The sequence below is a fragment of the Raphanus sativus genome, chromosome 6 (genome assembly GCF_000801105.2).
Source record: "Raphanus sativus cultivar WK10039 chromosome 6, ASM80110v3, whole genome shotgun sequence".
Classification (NCBI taxonomy): Eukaryota; Viridiplantae; Streptophyta; class Magnoliopsida; order Brassicales; family Brassicaceae; genus Raphanus; species Raphanus sativus.
In genome coordinates this window covers 45146393-45166510 of record NC_079516.1, presented here as the reverse complement: position 1 = coordinate 45166510, position 20118 = coordinate 45146393, and the positions used below count along the sequence as shown (strand labels likewise).

Genomic DNA, 20118 nt, shown 5'->3' with positions numbered 1-20118 from the left:
AGTCGGTGCCTCTCTATATTTAATTTAAAGGCAAAGAAAGACCATAGAAATACGCATCAAAAAGACACTCATGTGCCGTTGCTCTTTTTAGATTTTCCAGTTGGGTTGACGACAAAATGTGCGGTTTTAACTTTCACCGACCCAACCAATTCTATCTACTACCTATCACCCGCCATAAATTACGGCCAGCTTTTAGAAAACTAAAATTTTATTGTAATTTTATTAGGTTGAGAGTCTACTCCTATCTTACTACTACCTGTGATTATGAAATGAGATTAATATTCTGTGGGTTAGTTTAGTGGAACAAAACAAAAGAAGAAAGAGTTTTATTTTTCAAAGGAATCGTCGGATTGAGATTAAAGACAAAAAGCTATCCTGAGGCTGAGCCGTATCGGTTAAATACATACAAAACAAAAAAAGGGGGAAAAGCTGACCTGAGCCGTGCCATTTGCACTTACTACCCATTTGAAGCCAACACACACTTACTTACATAGCCCGGATTTGTCCTCCATAGCCATAGTACTTGAGAAGTCCCTCATCTTGTCTCCAATTCTCCTTCACTCTCACTTCCACCTTCATTCACACCATTTTATACGTGTAATCAATCATATGTTCATTTGATATTTATACATGTAATCAATCATGAACATTTTAAACACCTCAAGGAAGACTTTTTTCTGAAGGAAATCTTCAATGTCTAGTCGAGCAGCCGTTGCTAGCATTTTCAAAGCCTTCCCTTCCTACAGTATCACATTAGCAAAAAAACTAGCTTCAGTTTAGACCTTATTTTGATCATTTAGTAGAACAGCTAACCAGCACAGTTTGCAGTTTCATCGATCATTTACATGGTATGCACATTACTACGAATGTCTACAAAACATAGCTACAGCATTTTACACTAAAAGGCCTAAGAGAAAAAAGGACTTCTCAATGCAAATCAGCATTTTTTCTTGGAAGATAAGGATTGTATACTTACTTTTCCTATAAGAATGATCTTCTGAGAATTTTTATCCACGACTACTTCTACTTGAATAAAATCTTTTGCAGCTGGTCTAGTTTTGTAGCTCAGCACGTTAACCTGCCACACCGAAGCAATAAGCAAACATGACTTAAGCCCAAAAAGTTATTAATAGGACTCGAGAAGAAACCCGGTTGGGAAACTTGTCAGCTTACCTGACATGCATAAGGAACTTCATTTCGGTACTGCATAAATATCTTCTCTCTAACGATCTCAGCAACAAAGAATCTCTCTGGGTGCTCACTCACAATATCCTAGAGAGTCCAATACCCGTATATGACATTAAGAAAGTAACATAGTTGCAAGTGCAAATACAAATAAACCTCAACAAATATCAAGCAAATGAGCTCTGGTATACAACAAAGGAGAGATTTATTTTCAAATAATACCTTGGGATAATAAGGTGGGCCAAAGGGAAGTTTGGATAAGATCCACTCTTTAACATCCTCCACTCCATGTCCGTACTTTGCACTAACAGGTATAACTTCATCAACATCTGTAAATTTTTCATACCACTGCAAAGGAGTTGAAACAATCTATTAAGCAAAGAACATTACTCTGACTCCACCAAATCAGGATCTCAAGTTTCATAGTTGAGCATATTCCACCACAGCAAAAGTTCTTTCTAGAATCGTGGTATTGCAATAACCAATAGCTAAAAGAAGGAAGAAACTCACCTCCAGTTTCTTGGCAATCTCACCAGGTTTGATGAGATCTTTCTTGTTCATTACAAGCAGCATAGGTGGCCTCTTTTCAAGGTCTCCCAACCCCTCTTTCAAGACTTCGTCTATCTAAACACAATCCAGTAGAATTATTATGAGAGGTAAAATACTAAACTTACTAAAAAAAAAACAGGAGAAGGCAGCAGCATATACATTAGCAGGAGTTTTACAAGCATCAACAAGAATGACAACGCAATCAGCGTTGATGGCAGCATCACGGACATTCTTCATCATCATAGTATCTAACCTGTGCATCTTCTTCTCGATCACACCAGGCGTATCATAAAGTATCATCTGCAACGTCAACATCCATCAGATCATCAATCTTCAGTATAAAATCTCAATATCCAAATCCAAATGCAAAGAGATATATATAACTTTTGAGGGGGGAGATGAGACCTGATAATCAGGGCTGGAACAGATACCGAGAATCCGATGCCTCGTGGTTTGGGGTTTATCAGTAACGATAGAGATCTTCTGACCAATCATTTGATTCGAGAGCGTGCTTTTCCCCACGTTCGGCATCCCAACCACCGCCACGTATCCTAATACCCATCGTTGATTAATCAGCTACCAAAAATCAATGTGAATAAATGAAAGAGAGACGGGAGAAAACAAACCGCTGCGATGATTGGTATCGGGAGGAGCGTGGCCAAGCTCCTCCATCTCATAATCGTCGAGCAACGCCATGTTTCTGTCCGGTTTTATGCTCAACGATAGCAGACTCGCCTCGTCGTCACTGTCCTCTAGCTCTTCTTCTTCTTCTTCTTCTTCTATTTGCCCTTGCTCGGTCTCCGTTTGCCTAATCCATAGTTTCTTCGAGGAGGCGAGTTCCGTCGTCGTCCGAGGACCATAGCTAATATTGGTACTATTGCTGTGCTGCGCTTGAAGATGCGGTTTGGTCGATTTCCGTCGACGACTTTCGATAATTTGATGTGGATAGAAATTAGGGTTTTCGACTGCGGAAGTTGAGAAGAATTTGTAGCGGGAAAGAGTTGGCGAAACGTGCGGAGTGGCCGCCATTGTTTTTCGAATCGATAGCTCTCTCACTCCCTCACTGGTTTTGTGATTAGCAAAAGGAACGAAAATATGATCTTCATACGACGTCGGTTTATCTTTCTTTCTTTTTTTTTCTATTTCAGTTAACACACCTAATTATAATAATATAACAAATTGCTACCTCAATTATATTTTGGTGCTCACAACCCCTTTGAGGACACTAATAAACATGAAAAGAAGAACCAGAGGCAAACGGTCCAAAAGTTAGCTAACATTCCTCTCTATTCACAAGACCTAAAGCTCAAACTCAAAGTCATCTCCTTTTAGCTCCAGTTTCTATGTTGATAGTTCTTAAAGCGAAGCACAAGAAGCTTTTAAAGTCAGATTGCTGAATGAATATGATGAAGTAGTTCTCTGTATTAGCATGGACTAATTAATGCATCTATCTCTCTTATGCATAGAGGTTTACCAAGGCAAAAAGACAAGGTGCTCCAGGAACTGGCTAAAAATGATGGCTTATGCTCAGACTGACATCATAAGAACTTCTCACATTAAAAAATAAAAATGGTCAGTAAGAAGAGATCCACAAAAGCTACCATCATAAAAACTCTTTACCAGATGACGATGGTTTGTGTGGATTTTTTCAGGTCCTACAGCTGTGTTATTTTGTGAAGCTTAGCTGATTGATCTTTATTAAAATTTAATACATGGATCCATCCACACAAGAAAAGAGAGCAACAGTATGACCTTAGAGACGATCGTTCCACTTTGATCACAAACTATTTGTAATATATGACAGGTCCATTTGAAGTGGCATCCCAAACTCCTCCTTCTTTCACATACTCCAAGTACCTTGAGAACTCTGGTTTCGCTGTCGTTGCACTCTTCTTCTTGTTTTTTGTCTTGTTCTTCTTCCTCTGTGATCCACCAACATCGAAGAAACTCAAAAGCGGGTGAACTGAAACGCCAGTTTTCTCCACCGGTTTCTTCACCACCGCTGGAACTCTCTGCACTTTCCCTTCTAAAAGCCTAACGCCTGCTGCTTCTTCTTCTGCTTCTTTCTCACCACCGAGCTTCTTGTAGCCGCCTCGGTCCTTCCTCGTGCTCAGGGCTCTAATCATCTTCTTCTCTGATTAAGTCTCCGTTGGAGGTTTAGTTTGATCTCTTATGGTAATGTGTTTTTTAAGAAACAAAGAAAGAGTCAACTGTGGAGAGGTTTGAGAAGGACACATCTTTTGACTTCTCTTGTCCTAATCCCTTATCTTAAAATTATCCGTGAGTCTGTGACATTGCCCTTTCACCAACTTCTACTCGCCGGTCAATGCTGCTCCATGCTGACTATGTCTTCTTTTCGTTTTTGACTTTTGGAACAAGGAGACAATTCAACAGCAATGCTTTAGACTTTAGTTGATTTTTTTTTGTTCTTTTCACAAAAAAAAATCGCTCAAGTGTAGAATAAAGTGTAATAAAAACAAAAAAAAATGATTCACATGAATGAACTGTGACCTGCTGCTTTAACCAAACCTTTCTTCTTCAACCTTCCCCTCATTTCTTCAACCATATCCCACTTCCCAATCGCCGCGTAGAAATTAGAAACCAACACATAGATACTCGCATTCCCATCATGACCCTTCTCCTCCATAAGCCTTCTTGCTGCATACTCGCCTCGCGTTACATCCATATTAAGACTACAAGCACTAAGTACCGCGACCCATATAGCACAAGGAACGTTTCCTTTACCATCGTTCATGCTCTCAACTAATCTCCATATCTCCTCTGTATCACCAGCCTTGCTTAAGATATCAATGAAACATACGTAATGCTCTGTTCCTGGTAACAGCCCATACTTCTCCTTCATCATACCAAAACATTCCTTACCTTCCTCAACCAACCCTGCGTGCGCACACGCCGATAAAACAACGAGGAACGTCACTGAATTGGGCAAAACTCCGCTTCCTTCTTCACACATTTCCCTGAAGGTTTCAAGCGCTCTGACGCCATCCCCGTTAACCCCATACGCATCTATCATACTCGTCCAAGAAACCACAGTTTTCGACGTAATAGCTCTGAACACGGCACGCGCTTGCACAATCTGACCACATTTGCCGTACATATCCATCAAGCCATTGCACAGCTTCGAATCCAAAAGGAAGCCGTAACGCAATGCGACGCAGTGTATCTGTTTACCAATCCACAGATCAGAGTTATCAGAGCAGCTAGCGAGAGAGCTAACGAGCACTCTCACGTTCGGTCTCTGCCTGCTCATAAGCAACAACGCGTCCTTGTAGTTTCGGTTCCGTATGCAACCTGATATCAAAGAGTTCAACATCACCTCGTCCGTACGAACATTCAAACCGAAATAAACCTTCATGGCTTCACTCATCAAACCTACGCTAGAGTAGAAACTAATAATCGAAATTCCTAGGACAACGAGATCGCGTCCAGTCACCACCACCATGGCATGAACCTGCTTCCCTTGCTGCAGAATCTTGAGAGAGGCGCATGTTTTAACAACAGAAGACAAAGTGAACTCACTGATCGAGACTTTGTCTCTACACATAGCTGCGAAAACGCCGAGAGCTTCTTTACCTTTACCGTTTCGAAGGAAACCCGAAAGCAGAGCGTTCCACGATACTACGTCTCTATCCTCAACGCTATCGAACACCGTAATGGAGTCGACCAAGTTCCCGTGCTTTGAGTACATGTCGATAAGCGCAGTTTTGGATATGGTTCCTGTCTCAGCGCCTTGTTTGATCATCAAGGCGTGAACTTGGCGTCCTGTTTTGGATAGGACAAGAGGGCACATGCGCCGAGAACAGGAGTGAAGGAGGTGAGAACAGGGCTGGCTCGATGCATCTTAACGAAGAGACCCAAGGTGCCATTTGGGTCTCCTCCGCGGAGGTAAGACGAGAGTTGAGAGTTGAGCGATGAGAGGTCTCGTTGCAGCAATTCGTCGAACACGTGATGGGCATGGGCTGCAAAATTACGCACGAGCGCGAATCTCCGTAGTAAATTCGTCGAAGCATCACCTAAACGAGACAAACATGCCAACATGTGGAAGGCAAAAGACTATACTCGGTGGCTTACAATAGAAGCAAGCAGAACCCTAATTAGCAAATCTGTATATAGAGAATGTCAAAGCAAAAAGGTCATTCTATCTCAAAAGTGAGAAATGTATGTTCCGACCACTTATTACACAACCTTGTCGCCACAACCTTTTTCCTTACAAGAGAACAAAACCTCCTCAGAGAATGTTTTACAGAGAAATCGAAAGTCTTTAAAAAAGCTGAAAACTTTATTGAAGAAGCATGAAAATGAAGTTCTTGTGTGTGTTTTGTTTCTTTCAAATCCAACACGAATCAAAACTTCTCAAGCTGATTTTGGTACATTCTCAGAGAGACTGAGATCACCGAGAACTGAGTCGTATTCTGCATCGCGAGCCTTCTTCTTGTAAAGAAGCTTCTTGAAATCAGCCTCGTCCAAGTTCTTTGTGTTTTCCGCGGCATGAACTTGAGCTAAGCTGGAGTAATCCACAGCCGAACTAGAGAAGAAGGCCTTTTCTTCTTCAGTCACCTTCCTCAGAAACCTAGCTGGATTCCCTCCCCAAACCTGTGTCCAAGACATTCGAAGCAAGAGGACTGAAATCACCAGAAGCATATTAACCAAAACAACAAAGCTGAGAAGGTCAAAGATAATTAAGAGACTGTGAGTGAATATAATAAGAACCTCGCCGGAGGGAATTCTAGTGTTCTGCCTGACAAGAGCTCCTGACTCAACCACGGCATGCTTTTCAACATGAGCTCCATCCAAGACGGTAGCACTAGCACCAATGTAGGCCTCGTCTTCGACAGTGCAGCCATGCAAAACAGCACTGTTACCAACAGTGACATTGTCTCCGATGAGAGTACGCAAAACCTTGCCGCTTAAGTTGGACTTAGCAACGTGGACGAGGGTGTTATCTTGGATATTGGTCCCAGCGCCGACGCTGATGCTGTTCGCATCTCCTGCAGAATATAAGCAACTTCAGAACTAGTAGGGAAGAAAGCACATTGGAGATGGTAAAGCAGTTATACCTCTCAAGACGCATCCATACCAAATGGAAGAACCTCGTCCGACGTGGACACTGCCAATGAGAGAGGCGCTGGGAGCAACGAAAGCCTGGTTATCGACAGCAGGGGATTTGTCAAAAACATTCATAAGCGTACGGTGCCTGGATACTGGAAAAACAAAGAAGGATAAACAATTAAGTAGCCAAATAGAGAGAAGAAATAAACAATTAAGTAACTAACAAATAGGAAACCGAGAAACTGCTCTTCTTAGGGTCTCTAATCAATAATAATGCCCGTGATCAATCAATCAATCAATCATGAAGATGGGATCAAATTAAGGATTCGTAGATGGGAAAGTAAGGAAGAAGGAAAGAGGATACATACGTTGTTCACGGAAGTGATTTTTGCCTTGGAGGCGACAACCGAGCCGATCGAGTGCTTGACCAGTTTCACGGATCCAGAACCCTACGCTGTAGAATGCCTTTCCCATCGACATCGTTTTTCTTCCACACGGCGGAGAGATCGTTTGTCAACGAAATGGAAATCCGAAAAGGGCTTCTTATTCGCCGGAACTAGAGGAAGATGAGAGAGAAGAGAACTAGTGTGACCTCGACGCTCAGATTCCTGGTTATTATCCGGTTCGCCTTAGTCAGAAAGAGCGCCTATTAAGTTAATTCCGGTTTATTTAAACAAAAAAAAACAATTCCGGTTAAACCCGGTTCATCGTTGGTAATGTTCTTTTTTTGTCGGAATAAGCTGTTAAGAGATGCGCAAATGTTTCTCAGTCCTAACTACAACTCTAATCTAATACTCCACTTGATGAAATTGCAACACAAATACTCTTTGTTCTTTTTTTTCTGTGGGGGAACAACACAAACACAAATGGACCTTTCATTCACACCCACCAACGCCACTCTTTATCCTCTTTTAACGAAACGACAACGGCCACTAAGAAGAAGAAGAAGAAGCTTATCTCATTCACTTTCTCCTCTCTCTGTTTTTTTCTTTCTCTTTTCTCTTTGAATGATACTCTCACATGGCGCTAACTTTAACTTCCTCCTCTCTCGCATTGGAACACACTCTCTCTTGCCTCCATAAATGCTCAACTGAAGTTGAACTCAAGCAAGTCCATGCTCGGATGCTCAAATCCGGCTTCTTCCGCGACCCTTACGCAATCACAAAGTTTCTTTCTACCTGCCTTTCCTCCAGCTTCTCCTCTTATGCTCAGGACGTTTTTCTCAACGGCTTAGATCGTCCAGATACTTTCTTGTGGAACCTAATGATCAGAGGACTCTCTTCCTCTGACCAACCGGAATCTTCTCTTCTCCTCTACCACCGCATGCTCTCCTCTTCCGCTACTCACAACCCCTACACCTTCCCCTTTCTCCTCAAAGCTTGTTCCAACCTCTCTGCTTTTCACGAAACCACTCAAATCCACGCACACCTCACCAAACTCGGTTACGGGAATAACATATACTCACTCAACTCTCTCATCAACTCATACGCTGTCACCGGGCACATCAACCACGCTCGCCTCCTCTTCGACCGAATCCAAGAACCCGATCTCGTCTCCTGGAACTCTCTCATCAAAGGCTACGCAAAAGCTGGAGAAATGGACACTGCTTTAACCTTATTCAGAAACATGCCGCTGCCGCCGGAGGCGGGAAAGAAGAGTAATAACGCTATCTCATGGACTACCATCATCTCCGGGTACGTTCAAGCGGGAATGAACAAGGAAGCTCTTCAGCTATTCCACGAAATGCAGAGTTCCAACGTTCCCCCTGATAAAGTCTCTCTAGCCAGCGCTCTCTCGGCTTGCGCCCAGCTCGGGGCGCTCGACCAAGGGAAATGGATCCACTCCTACGCTGACAAACAAAGAATCAGCATCGACTCCGTCTTGGCCTGCGTTCTTATAGATATGTACGCAAAGTGCGGCGACATGGAGGAAGCTCTTAGAGTTTTCAAGAACGTTTCCAAGAAGGAGACGAGATCAGTGCAGGTGTGGACGGCTTTGATATCAGGCTACGCGTGCCACGGCCTCGGCGGAGAAGTGATCCGCAAGTTCGAGGAGATGCAGGAGAAGGGAGTGAGACCAAACGCGGTGACTTTCACCGCGTTGCTCACTGCCTGCAGCTACACGGGACTAGTTGAGCAAGGGAAGTCGGTTTTCTACTCCATGGAGAGAGATTACAAGGTGAAACCGACGGTGGAGCATTACGGCTGCATGGTTGATTTACTCGGTCGAGCTGGACTGCTCGACCAAGCAAACCGTTTCGTGAGGGAAATGCCTATGAAGCCAAACGCTGTGGTATGGGGTTCGCTGCTCAAAGCCTGCCAGATTCACGGGAACGTTGAGATGGGAGAGAGGATTGGAGAGATGTTGATAGGGATGGATCCTGATCACGGCGGGAGATATGTTCATATGGCGAAGATTCACGCCATGGGGGGGAAGTGGGACAAGGCAGCTGAAACGAGAAGACTGATGAAGGAACAGGGAGTTGCAAAAGTCCCTGGTTGCAGTACGATTACCTTGGAAGGGACAACGCACGAGTTCACAGCGGGAGACAGATCACACGAGGAGATCGAGAGAATTCGAACTAAATGGAGAAGCGTGAGAAGGAAACTCGAGGAGAACGGGTACGTACCGGAGTTGGAAGATATGCTGCTTGTTGATCTAGCTGATGATGACGAGGAGAGAGAGGCTATTGTGCATCAGCACAGCGAGAAACTGGCTGTTACCTACGGGCTAATGAAGACTAAACCGGGAACAACGATACGTATAATGAAGAATCTGAGAGTATGCAAAGACTGTCACAAAGTGATGAAACTCATCTCTAAGATGTACAAGAGAGATATCGTGATGAGAGATAGGACGAGGTTCCACTGTGTCAGAGATGGCAAATGCACTTGTGGGGACTACTGGTGAATACAAACTTTTTATTGCTTATGGAAATGGGATACATCCAACAATAATATAACAAAAAAAAAAAGTTAGAAGTACAAATTGTTGTTGTTGTTTTCAACTGATGCTGAGAAGTTGTGTTGCTGTCCAAGACTGTCCCGGCTCGAGCTTGACATCCCCAAGCTGAGGGTTAAGAAATGACAAGCGAGAGTTGTAAAAAATTTTGAGTCTATATATAAGTTTTGTAAAGAGTGAAAGGCTTACTGATGATATACCTTTGCATTTTCAACGCAGACAAAGTCTCTGTAACAAGCTTCCATCTGAACATGCGGGTTCCACAAGACAGCATCCGACCAGCTGCATTTTCCAAATATATTTTTTTATGAGGCACAAAAGAATATCTGAAATGGAAGCATAGAGCCACATCATAAGTGTTTTTTTTTGATAAAAATCGTACTTGGTGTTTTTGATGATTATTTGATCACCCAAGCCATTATCAAAGTGCAATTCATTAGGGGCATCAAGATAGACGCAATCCACAAATCCAGGAAAAGTGACTGCATCCCTGGGAATGTTTGAAAATTATGGAGTTAGACGTATTGAATATGAGAAAGATAAAAAAAAAAAATCAACAAGATCTGTAGTTTATGCAAAATACGTCTGGAGAAGAGGAACTTAATGACAGTAAAGAGCTAAAGAAAAAGGTAAGGGAAGAAACAAACCAACCTGTCTTCTTGACCCTCAATTGGGTTTTTAGGATCAGGATCCTTATTGAGAGTTTTACAACCCTTTAAACCTTTCACGGATGCTCCCGTGACAGAAGCCTGATGAACCCAAAGAAAGTTATTAAGACAAGAGAAGAAAAAAAACAAATTCAGTAACAAAGCTGACTAATCCTGAAAGGAGAGCAATTCAATATGAAACTTACACGGAAGTAAGTATGCAAGGCGGTGTTAAAAGAGAAGGGTTTGCTGTCTGTGTTTGTAATTTTAAGCTCGGTGGAAAGGCTGTCCGCGCCAACAACGACCTTAAAGCAAAACCAAAACCAAAACCAAAAAAAAAAACTGTTAAGAATGAAATGGCACCTTAGTTAACATACACGAGTGAGTTTGCAATAATTCACAAGAAGAAAACAAAAAGGAAAAACCTTGTAAAGAGCGTGGAAAGCAAAGTCCCACATGGATCGACTATAAGGACCATCCTTGAGCTCAAGAGTCACAGCAGCATTGTCAATGGCATTTTCAGAATCAACAACAGACCAGTCCATGTTCCTTCCAAACCCATGCTAATGATTCATTCCACACAAAAAGAGTTAAAAAAGCATAATTCAGGTGGAGGAAACAAAAAAAAAAAAAAGAACCTGCTGAATAACTCCAGGTCCAAACTGGGGGAAACAATGTGGGATCCCTCCGCTGATGGGTTTGATCTTATTGAAGACGGCATCAGGTCTAACAAAAAGAAGATCTTTCCCACTCGCAACTTTCCACGATGTAACGCATCCTCCAAACAGATATATCTCTGCCTCGCTGCTTCCCAAAAAAAAAAACGAAACCAATCAAATCTTTTGGAACATAATAAAAAGAGGAACAAAACTGGTCGTTTTTCTTTTTTTACCTCTTGTCGGGAGAAGTGAGGACGAGTTTTGGCAAATTGCCTTGTCCTTCTGTGACTCTCACACCAGTAGTAGCCATCGCACAGAATCCTCTTCTTCTGCTAAATTAATTTTTTTTTTTTGTAAATTGTCACACTCACTTTTGATATAAAATCAATAAAAGCAAAATGATTTACCGGCTGGTTCGGAGATGATTGGGAGAATTAAAGGTGGCAAATGAGTTGGAGACGGATACCATCATCGCCATCTTTCTCTCCTTCACTCACTCTCTCTCTCTCTCTCTATCTAGATTGAGTCGATGAAGTATTATTTTCCCCCAAATTAAAAAAAAAAAATCTATATATAAAGGGAAGGAAGAGACAAACGGAGACGGAGGAAACGGCTCTTCACTTGACAGTTGGGACCCTCACTTTAACGTTGACCTCCTCCGAATAATCTTAAGGATATCCCCCGACGTTTAATCATGAAAACAAAACGCTAGAGGGAGGGGTCGAACCTCCGACCTTGTGGTTAACAGCCACACGCTCTAACCAACTGAGCTACTCCAGCTACTTGATATCTTCAACTACTTTATCGAAATAATTAAAATTATTGCAACTTAGAAAGGTGTATGACCAACGGTCTCATGGTTACTAACTTAAGAGAAACAAGAACAAGAACATGAACGAATAACTAAATATTAAACATCTAAAACAAATAAACACACGAATTTCACTATGGTCGGATAAAAAAATGCCAAATCACCGATCCGAACAAAATTATCAGTCGCAGTAAACAGACAAAATTTAAATATTTCTAACATGCAAAACTGTTGTTGATATCCAATCTCGAAGCGGTCTTGTGTTGGTAGATTAGCTCTAGACTGAACTCTTCTGCTTCTGTAAACCGTTATTCATTGCCTGTATTTTTCCAATGAACACTCAAAGGTCAACATCTGATGCTTTTAGATATTCTCAAAGTACTTCTTATGCAATGTTCGAGCAAGAAAAAATACCGGTTCTAGACATCTCTGTACTAGTAGTAGTATCACGCGCCTTCTTAACAGGTTGTTTTGCAGATTCAGCTGTTCCACAAAGTCAAAAAGTAACAGAGGTAAGAAACAATTAACTTTAACATTGTAGGCATTCTGTGCATTATTTTTACTGAATGAAAATATTCCCCTTAGACATTTACTTCCTTTACCTTTGAACTTTCTCTTCTTCTTAGCTCTCCTCCTCTTTCTCTCTTCCTGCGTAAGCTCAGACTCATCCTTTATTTTGCCTGTCCCCGAAAATATTTCCTCTGGAGCAAGCATTGCTGCATCTGACACTGCCACTGGCGCAACCTACAAACACAGTACACATTGAAGAAGCTGCTAAAGTACAATGGTGCTCTTATCTCAATCAAACAAACAAGAACAGTTGAAAGGAAACAATGGAATGTACCTCTTCCATTGCTATGGCTGGGACGTTTGTCTGTATTGACATTTCTTCTATTACCTGAAAGTTTTTGGAGTTAGAAAAAAAGGTTTAGTGACTAACTAGTAACAACTATGTGTAAACATCATCATTTAGGATCTAAATGAAAAATAAAAAACATACTGGTTTAGGTGTAAAATGGAAGTGGGAGAGAGCATCCAACTTCAGGCATAGTTTCTTGAATAGCATGCTTGCCTAATTTAACATTTGTAAAAAAAAAACAAGTGTGAAAAAGAGGAAGGGAGAAGATCCATACATAAATAGAAAAGCCTGAAACAAATTTCAAGTGGGAACCTCTTTCTTCAGTTCATCAGAGAAAGTTGCTGGAGCAAAAGACGGATTGGACTTCTGAACGTATTCTTCCTGCAAATAGTGGGTCCAAACACATTTATAATTGGTTCTCTCTCCACAACTTAAAAACAAAATAAATTCTTGTAGACCATACAAACCTCGTAAACTTCGGCAAGACCTTTCTTGCTTTTATTATCGTCCTGCATAATTCCAAAAGTAAACAAACAGATTATACTGATAATCCAGCAACTGTTAAACCAGAGACAAACATGAAAACAAAGGTTAAATAGCTCTTCAATAAAACTCACCAATTCCTTGGCTTCTCTTTTGGATTTAGTGGGCAGGCTAGGTGCTCGTTGAACATCATCAAAACGAGCCTATAAAACAACAAGATAAGCTACGCAAAGTCACGGGGAAGAAATAAAGGAGACTTTTGTTACAAACTAAGTAGTTACCTCAATGATTCGGCTCTTGATCATATCCTCAAGTGAGGCAGTGACCTCTTCTGTGATTACAGGAGGAGGCCTGGCATTGTGCTCAAAATCTAAATCAACTTCTAGAGCACTATTCTTTGGCCTCTTTGTAGCAGTTACCTTTTTAACAAGAGAAATCATACATAAATTTAGCTACAGAAAGCAACAATACAAGTTTTCACAGGCTAATAATGGAGTAAAACATGGGTGGGTAGGGTACCTCTCCCTGCATAGTCCAGTGTTTAGGATCTAAGTTTGCTTTCTCCATCTGATCAATCTTGGATTGAAGCTTTAGTAGTTCTTTCTCATGGGTAGAGAGTTTTTCATCGCCCTAAAGGAAGAGGAATTAGTTGTGCAATTTTCACTAACAAGAAATGAAGTCAGAGCATATAAGAAGAATAACTAGTACTTGGTTTCCATTTCCAGCTTCCTCATCTTCAGTGACATGTTTCATCTTCATTTTTGTCTCCTTCTTTTTACCACCAAAGAAATCATTATACCTAATTATAATTTCATAATTGCAAGGAAGAAGCATTAGCATAATCTAGTTTGTTCATTCTCCAATTAGCTCAGTCACCTGTATAAAAGAGAGCATAGGATCCATACCTCGCCTTTCCCAGTTTGTCTGACTCTTCGTTGTCTTCACCAGCAAAAGCACCGAACTAGAGGACAAGAACAAACCAAAGATCATTCAATAGAAAAAAAAAACTAAGAAATTTGTCAAACACTCAAATCAACTTTATATTATGAACACTGTTTATGTGCTTACCTCTCCATCTTCATCATCATCATCTTCTTCGTCTTCATCAGCATCATCATCATCGCTAAAATTTTGCTCCTTCACCTTTGACATAGCTTTCTTGTTTTTGAAGTCGATGTCATACTCTTGAGCTTCACCTTCCTCTAAAAAATCCTCCAAATCTTTGATCTTGAAGAACTTGTCCTCTATTCCTTCATTCTCTTCCTCTTCCTCCTCAGCTTCTTCCTCTTCCTCTTCCTCTTCTTCTTCTTCTTCGTTTTCGTTAGCTTCTAGCTCATCATCCTCATCATTATTATCATCAGAATCAAGCCCATCCATATCCATCTCATTAACATCACCCTCATGAGAGGCCTCAAGGCCCAAATTTCCGATTTCACGAACCTCTGGAGGGTTTTTAGCAAACCGCTTAACTTCATGTCGCAAGCTCGACAACAAAGGCTGAGACTGCATATCAATCTGCTGCCAAATCTGCTCGGAATCGAAACCATCAACCAAGAGATCCTCGAAAGGAGATTTAGGGTTGTGAGGCTTCAACCTGGCGAAGATATACTGAGATGCGACACGAGCCACCTCCGATATCGAGCTTGGCGCTAGGAAAACTGGTGGTTCCGTCGACTTTAGCTTCTCAAGGGCTTCCAAGCCCCGATCCTTTACATCGGCCATTGGTTTAGTAGGACAGACCTCTTACCAGATCGTTGCTTCCGAAGCAATGTGTGTGTGTGTAAGGCAGTGGTGTAGCACGGATTTGAAATTAGGGTTTCAACGATAAAACAAAATCGGTGGCGGTTTAACCGGCGGTTATGTTTTTGGTGCGTATACATACCTCTCTCCCAAAACAGAGTTTTGCCTTAATCGTTGGGCTAGATTATGGGCCTCAAGCATTATGATTCGGCCCATATGTCCTTATTTATTTTCTTTTGTTCAACCGGTGGGAGTTCGGATATTCGTTCAGTTCAGTTGTTCGGATACTCTTTCAGATTCGGATTTTTGGATATTTTAGTATAAAATATAAAATCTATTCAGGTGTATCTGTATTTTGGGTCGGATTTAGATATTTTTAGTTTGGATTCAGTTATTTGGGATCGGATTCGGATATTTAGATTTTTTTAAAACAATATATTTTTTAAGTTTTTTGTATTTAAAAATATATATTTCACTTCTATTTTTTATAGATTGAATGATTAATATATTTAGAGATAACATTTTAATATATATATATATATATATATATATATATATATAACTTTGAATGTAATTTTTATTAATACATGAACCAAAAAGTTAGACATGCATTTTAAATGAATATTAAAATTATTTTCTCCATAATTATATATATACTATATGATGTTAAAGTATGTGTTCATTAACATAAATATTTAAATAAAATAAAAGATGTAAACTATAAATTTAAAAGTAATTATACATATGTTTGGTTATCGTCAGATATCTATTCGGGTTTGGGTATTATTCGTTCGGGTTTAGATATCCAATCTCTCCTAACTTAATATCCGTTCGGATATTTTGCTACTTCAATTCAAATTTTTCGGGTCGGGTTCGGTGCGACTTCGGCTACCGGATAAAGTGTCCGCTCTTACTGAGCTACCGTTACTTGTTAGGGTCAAATAAAGTGGGATTTTTGAAACAAATGCTTTCAAAGTCGGCTAAAAAACAAAAACAAAATGCATTCCAAGACAAATATTTCTGACGAAAAAATAAACGAAAGTAGACTAAAGCATTGGGGAGATAGTGCGCGTAGTACATAATGGTTCAGTAAAATTATGAATCATATAATGCAAACATTATTCTCCGTAGCGCAAATTGACACGAACAACAGGTCAAGATGAAGAAGATGACAAAAAAAAAGGTCAAGTTACTTACGAGAAGAGGACTAATCATAATAATACGATAAAGGAAAGAAAATAATCTCACTACAATGGCTGTGTTCACTCAAACAATTCGGACATTGCCCCGATCTGATTTCAGGTCTTTCTCCACAGTACACACTTTCGGCTGCTCATGTGGACCGAAAACTTGTCTGTTCAATGGAAAGCTATGCACTTTAAAATCGTTAGCTCATATAATATGTATTTTTATCTCCAAGTTCATTATGTGCAGCTCCTAATCTTTTTGAATATTTATCTATTAATCATGTTCATTTCTGTTCGGAATTCGCGTATTTACATAATAACATAAGTGCGGTTTGTTGTTACCATGCAAGAAAATAACAGCGTGAATGCTTGCCATGCTCGACCGTTGTCGATTTTACTATTATTTGTTACTACAGATTAAACAAATAGTGAAGGAGAGAATATATATGCATAATGTTACGAATTAAGTTAAGAGCTATGATGTATAGAAATATAAAATCCATGCGTATTCGATATCATAACATCAATTAGGAATATCGTCTCTCTCCAACTTCAGCACAGTACACTTGGAAACTCTCTTTTTTTTTTAAGATTCCTTTCACCTAGTAAAGTCATAGACAAGACTCATTGCCGTATCCTCTACATTAAGCCTCCACGAGTGTGAAGGTAGGCCGTTAACTCCGTCGACGGGATCCCGCCGGTAATACTCTCCAGCACCGCCGTAGTCATGGTTTAAAATGATCTCGCTGGCTACGAAATTGCACGTTGATGATCCGCTCTGGTCAGTGGCACTGTGGTGGTTACTATAACTGGAAGGATGGTGTCCATATTGATCTTGCACGGCGGTGCTGCTAGCTGTCATCCTCGTCGTATCCATAGTCCTCCTCTCTTCTTTCTTGAAACGAATTCCACACGCATTGCATAACGACTTCATGCACCAATTAGATCATTTAGAAAAACATGTGATTTTCTAAAAAATGAAGAAGGTTTAAGGTATTTAAATAAATGGGAAAATATAATTGAAATACCTTGGGACCTCGAGGACCATTCCTCCATAGGGGCGTAGACGTTGTATCGCAGTTGGTACAGCGACGATCAAGTAGAGTGTCGCTGCTGCCCGAAATACTACGGCGGTTGGAAGAGGGAAGGACGCTATACGCCGACGTTTTGGAGGTGTTCTTATTGGTGTCCGTGAAATTGGAGACACGAGATGAAGTACCGGACCGTCGCGTCTTCTTTTTGTCTCTCTCAGATAGTCCTGTAGTTGTAGTGGACGGAGGTCCCAGAGAGAGAGTGCAGTCGACAACAGCGGGTTGTGTGTTCGAACAGCCGTTTCCATTGTGGACAAATAAGCATGTTTGATAAGTGTGGTCGTGGAACCATCCGCAAGACTCACAATATCTGCCCTGCGTCATCTCTCTGCGATGAAAAAAACCCTAAGTGAGACTTCTTTTGGAATTTGAGGAGGAATGTTTAATTTGGAGGTGTTATGGTGAAACTTCTTCTCTTAAGGGCCTCTATTTATAGTATCAAATATACGCAGGTGTGTGTAGAAGCAACAAAAATTGAAGTTAGTTACTATTTTCTCCGTTTCAATATAGAAAGATGTTTTAGAATAATTATTTTGTTTCGAATTATATGAAGTTTTGAGATTTAAAAGTTAATTTTAATTTTATTGGAAACTTTTCAACCAATTATATTTTACTATTTTTTATTAGTTAACTAATTTTAATATTATATTTTAAAAATATTTTTTTTAAAAAATATAATTTTCTTAATCTTTATGCATCAAAACACAACATCAATTATTATGAAATAGAGGGATTATGTTGAGACATGCAATTTTACGGACAAACATAAAGTAGTATTAATGGGTCTATACCAAAATCCTTGATGATTTTAAAGTTTGGTTTCATAATTACTTTGTGTGTGTTTGATATAATAATTTGTGAATGTAATTTGAGATTTTGACCTACGATAACTCACAATCTAGTAATCAACACATAAAATCACCCAAACAAAATCTTATAAGACAACTTAAACAAAATCGTACAGAGCCAGAAAAAGAAATCCCATAGCTACATGCAGTAGCTTAGAACAACCTAATTGGTAAACACTCCATCAACCTTATCAAAGAAACTCCATTGGATATCTCAAACACAAAAAAATATTAATATTTTAAACTAATTTTATTAGATAATTAAGTTTTAATTTGAAAAGAAAAATAAACCAATACACAATGATATCAGGAGTTCTCATGAATTTCTCACAGTGTTTCATTTGAGAACCTAATTTCATCTCTTACTTGTTTTTCTATTATTTTGTTACTTTAATCATGAAAAATTCATCTTTTAATATTTCCAACGGAGATGCTCTTAGCTTTATCCTTATCTTTTTCGAAGTCAATGTTTGTTTGTTTTAATGAACAAATGCTTACTTAATTATATATGGGAGTGTTGAATTTATAATTCTCTTTGCGGATATTTGATTACTTTGCGTCACAAATAACTAAAATGTACCTAAGATAAGAAGGGAAAAGAAGAGTGATGATAGATGTGAGATATGGGTGGTTACTGGAAAAGGCAAATGTTGGTCAAAAGAGCCCACGTGACAAGGGGGAGGAAGGGCACAGAGTTTAGGCATCAGAGAGGAACTTTCAATCTCCGATCACGAGGCCTCTTTCTATTTATATTTCTCCTTTCGATACTAGTTACAGCAATCAACTACTATATGTGTAATGTTCTTCCTTATCTATGCTCGAAACTGTGTTCTTGTTCTTTTCTGCCTCTTATTCACGCGCTCCTTTCGTTATACGCGTGTGGCTTCGTCTTTCCACATCGCCATATATCACACCTGTCTAGCATTTATCCGACTCTCACTCACGTGGTTAGTGATGCTCGGTGATGGTGAAGTTAACGATAAAAATAAGCAATAGTTATATTATACTTATCATTCCGTTTGATCTAGATATCGTATGGAACAATGTAGTCGCAGTAGGTTTGAGCGTGGAAACTACAAGAGAATCAAATCATTCATGTTTTGTTATAACGAGAAGAATATTCGTAGAGATTTTGTAGTGTTCCCAGAGAGGAAAAGTTTATGAATGGAGAAAACCCATTAGTCTAAAGACAAAACTCTTCTATAATCATCTCACGTAACATCCTACTGTCCTACAACAGCAACCAACCATCAGATTAATAAAGAGCAGATTTATTAGCAGAATATATGTGTATGTGTGTACGATAGCTTTTTTGTTCCTGTCCATTCAAGTTTTAGCAGGAGGTAGATTCTGATGTTGAATATTTGAGTGAATCCTGATGGGTCAAAGAAGACGTTCATGAAAAGGAAAAGGTCAAGAAACTAATAATGCAACCCATTAAAACAATTTTCATCTAGCGCAAAAGTAAAAGTTTCTTCTTGGGCATAGCGTTAAATCATTATATACCGAATCCGACACACTAAAATCATTTTATTTTTAGATCATATATCTGTTGTATGCAAAGAAACAGAGACAATAGTAATTGGTAGTATAAGGCCAGGCCAACTCTAACCGCAGCGTAAAATGTCAAAATAGTGCCAGATGTGATGTTTTTCTGTCCAACCCAACGGCATGTGCAACTGCATTTTCGTGTGATTTTTTTTCTGCTAAATATCACACTATATTTGGTGTAATATTGTAGCAATGTCACAAGTTTTTTTTTAATATCAAAACTGTTATGAATATTATGTTTATGGATGTCCAGCCCATTAGATATTTACTTGTAATCTTGGCCCGTTTATGGCCCATTGTATTTAGGCCCATGTCGCCATGTATTTCCTATATAAGGAACACTTTGATTCAATAATAAGATCAGAGTTTTCACAACACGTTATCAGCACGAGAGCTCTGACAAAACCCTGAATGAATTTCGAAACCCCTTTTCCCAGCAACCACCATAAACCCTAGAAATCAGACGAAACTTCAAAA

The 20118-nt window shown here is 39.8% G+C and overlaps 8 protein-coding genes and 1 non-coding gene across 10 annotated transcripts; 1 reads left to right on the top strand and 8 right to left on the bottom strand.

Annotated features, from left to right (window-relative positions):
• Positions 1-314: 314 nt before the first annotated feature.
• LOC108813067 (GTPase ERA-like, chloroplastic) lies at positions 315-2811 on the bottom strand. The gene is made up of 9 exons (XM_018585500.2): positions 2361-2811; positions 2140-2285; positions 1894-2034; positions 1696-1809; positions 1408-1533; positions 1174-1272; positions 977-1078; positions 660-740; positions 315-573 (listed from the first exon to the last, which is right to left on the bottom strand). Exons 1-9 carry the CDS (start codon positions 2761-2763, stop codon positions 487-489), a joined length of 1299 nt encoding a protein of 432 aa, XP_018441002.1. The 5' UTR covers positions 2764-2811; the 3' UTR covers positions 315-486.
• A 589-nt stretch (positions 2812-3400) lies between these two features.
• Positions 3401-3870, bottom strand: LOC108810032 (uncharacterized). The gene has a single exon (XM_018582161.2). It carries the CDS (start codon positions 3858-3860, stop codon positions 3519-3521), a length of 342 nt encoding a protein of 113 aa, XP_018437663.1. The 5' UTR covers positions 3861-3870; the 3' UTR covers positions 3401-3518.
• Positions 3871-4193: 323 nt separating this feature from the next.
• On the bottom strand, positions 4194-5799 carry LOC108805597 (pentatricopeptide repeat-containing protein At5g66500, mitochondrial). Its single transcript, XM_018577519.2, is given in 2 exon segments — positions 4194-5523; positions 5526-5799. Coding segments are annotated over 2 exon segments (1566 nt in total). The 5' UTR covers positions 5794-5799; the 3' UTR covers positions 4194-4225.
• A 73-nt stretch (positions 5800-5872) lies between these two features.
• Positions 5873-7425, bottom strand: LOC108805598 (gamma carbonic anhydrase 3, mitochondrial). Its single transcript, XM_018577520.2, has 4 exons — positions 7173-7425; positions 6813-6956; positions 6466-6743; positions 5873-6348 (listed from the first exon to the last, which is right to left on the bottom strand). The coding sequence occupies exons 1-4, from the start codon at positions 7282-7284 to the stop codon at positions 6109-6111; spliced, it is 774 nt and encodes a 257-aa protein (XP_018433022.1). The 5' UTR covers positions 7285-7425; the 3' UTR covers positions 5873-6108.
• Positions 7426-7669: 244 nt separating this feature from the next.
• LOC108808909 (pentatricopeptide repeat-containing protein At5g66520) lies at positions 7670-10004 on the top strand. The gene has a single exon (XM_018581012.2). It carries the CDS (start codon positions 7825-7827, stop codon positions 9712-9714), a length of 1890 nt encoding a protein of 629 aa, XP_018436514.2. The 5' UTR covers positions 7670-7824; the 3' UTR covers positions 9715-10004.
• On the bottom strand, positions 9706-11638 carry LOC108806615 (putative glucose-6-phosphate 1-epimerase). Of its 2 annotated transcripts, none has more exons than XM_018578773.2 (9): positions 11479-11638; positions 11305-11400; positions 11051-11216; positions 10838-10975; positions 10619-10717; positions 10417-10514; positions 10148-10255; positions 9966-10047; positions 9706-9873 (listed from the first exon to the last, which is right to left on the bottom strand). In XM_018578773.2, the coding sequence occupies exons 1-9, from the start codon at positions 11547-11549 to the stop codon at positions 9808-9810; spliced, it is 924 nt and encodes a 307-aa protein (XP_018434275.2). In that variant the 5' UTR covers positions 11550-11638; the 3' UTR covers positions 9706-9807. The 2 variants fall into 2 exon arrangements, with proteins under 2 accessions (XP_018434275.2, XP_018434274.2); XM_018578772.2 differs by having other exon boundaries at positions 11305-11403; positions 11479-11634.
• A 139-nt stretch (positions 11639-11777) lies between these two features.
• Positions 11778-11851, bottom strand: TRNAN-GUU (transfer RNA asparagine (anticodon GUU)). Its single transcript has one exon. It is a non-coding gene; the product is annotated as a tRNA-Asn (tRNA).
• A 112-nt stretch (positions 11852-11963) lies between these two features.
• Positions 11964-15055, bottom strand: LOC108807137 (M phase phosphoprotein 10). Its single transcript, XM_018579390.2, has 13 exons — positions 14293-15055; positions 14130-14185; positions 13933-14023; positions 13744-13854; positions 13506-13643; positions 13359-13427; positions 13209-13250; positions 13054-13122; positions 12883-12954; positions 12727-12780; positions 12485-12626; positions 12297-12365; positions 11964-12201 (listed from the first exon to the last, which is right to left on the bottom strand). The coding sequence occupies exons 1-13, from the start codon at positions 14944-14946 to the stop codon at positions 12191-12193; spliced, it is 1578 nt and encodes a 525-aa protein (XP_018434892.2). The 5' UTR covers positions 14947-15055; the 3' UTR covers positions 11964-12190.
• A 1468-nt stretch (positions 15056-16523) lies between these two features.
• On the bottom strand, positions 16524-17628 carry LOC108808632 (GATA transcription factor 18-like). Its single transcript, XM_018580746.2, has 2 exons — positions 17180-17628; positions 16524-17079 (listed from the first exon to the last, which is right to left on the bottom strand). Exons 1-2 carry the CDS (start codon positions 17564-17566, stop codon positions 16750-16752), a joined length of 717 nt encoding a protein of 238 aa, XP_018436248.2. The 5' UTR covers positions 17567-17628; the 3' UTR covers positions 16524-16749.
• Between the last annotated feature and the right edge of the window lie 2490 nt (positions 17629-20118).

What these genes read in the sequence shown, in the direction of transcription:
- LOC108807137 (XM_018579390.2), bottom strand. Translation starts at nt 14,946, where the DNA reads ATGGCCGATGTAAAGGATCGGGGCTTGGAAGCCCTTGAGAAGCTAAAG. An exon ending in ATGATGATGAAGATGGAGAG is followed by an intron (nt 14,186 to 14,292) that starts GTAAGCACATAA and finishes CTTGTCCTCTAG; the next exon opens with TTCGGTGCTTTTGCTGGTGA. An exon ending in AAGCTGGAAATGGAAACCAA is followed by an intron (nt 13,855 to 13,932) that starts GTACTAGTTATT and finishes CTCTTCCTTTAG; the next exon opens with GGCGATGAAAAACTCTCTAC.
- LOC108810032 (XM_018582161.2), bottom strand. Translation starts at nt 3,860, where the DNA reads ATGATTAGAGCCCTGAGCACGAGGAAGGACCGAGGCGGCTACAAGAAG.
- LOC108808909 (XM_018581012.2), top strand. Translation starts at nt 7,825, where the DNA reads ATGGCGCTAACTTTAACTTCCTCCTCTCTCGCATTGGAACACACTCTC.
- LOC108813067 (XM_018585500.2), bottom strand. Translation starts at nt 2,763, where the DNA reads ATGGCGGCCACTCCGCACGTTTCGCCAACTCTTTCCCGCTACAAATTC. An exon ending in GTTCCAGCCCTGATTATCAG is followed by an intron (nt 2,035 to 2,139) that starts GTCTCATCTCCC and finishes TTGACGTTGCAG; the next exon opens with ATGATACTTTATGATACGCC. An exon ending in CTTGTAAAACTCCTGCTAAT is followed by an intron (nt 1,810 to 1,893) that starts GTATATGCTGCT and finishes GATTGTGTTTAG; the next exon opens with ATAGACGAAGTCTTGAAAGA.
- LOC108808632 (XM_018580746.2), bottom strand. Translation starts at nt 17,566, where the DNA reads ATGACGCAGGGCAGATATTGTGAGTCTTGCGGATGGTTCCACGACCAC. An exon ending in ATGGTCCTCGAGGTCCCAAG is followed by an intron (nt 17,080 to 17,179) that starts GTATTTCAATTA and finishes TGGTGCATGAAG; the next exon opens with TCGTTATGCAATGCGTGTGG.
- LOC108805598 (XM_018577520.2), bottom strand. Translation starts at nt 7,284, where the DNA reads ATGTCGATGGGAAAGGCATTCTACAGCGTAGGGTTCTGGATCCGTGAA. An exon ending in AAATCACTTCCGTGAACAAC is followed by an intron (nt 6,957 to 7,172) that starts GTATGTATCCTC and finishes TTGTTTTTCCAG; the next exon opens with TATCCAGGCACCGTACGCTT. An exon ending in CTAGAATTCCCTCCGGCGAG is followed by an intron (nt 6,349 to 6,465) that starts GTTCTTATTATA and finishes TCTTGGACACAG; the next exon opens with GTTTGGGGAGGGAATCCAGC.
- LOC108806615 (XM_018578772.2), bottom strand. Translation starts at nt 11,549, where the DNA reads ATGGCGATGATGGTATCCGTCTCCAACTCATTTGCCACCTTTAATTCT. An exon ending in AATCATCTCCGAACCAGCCG is followed by an intron (nt 11,404 to 11,478) that starts GTAAATCATTTT and finishes AAATTAATTTAG; the next exon opens with CAGAAGAAGAGGATTCTGTG. An exon ending in ATTGAGGGTCAAGAAGACAG is followed by an intron (nt 10,256 to 10,416) that starts GTTGGTTTGTTT and finishes AAACATTCCCAG; the next exon opens with GGATGCAGTCACTTTTCCTG.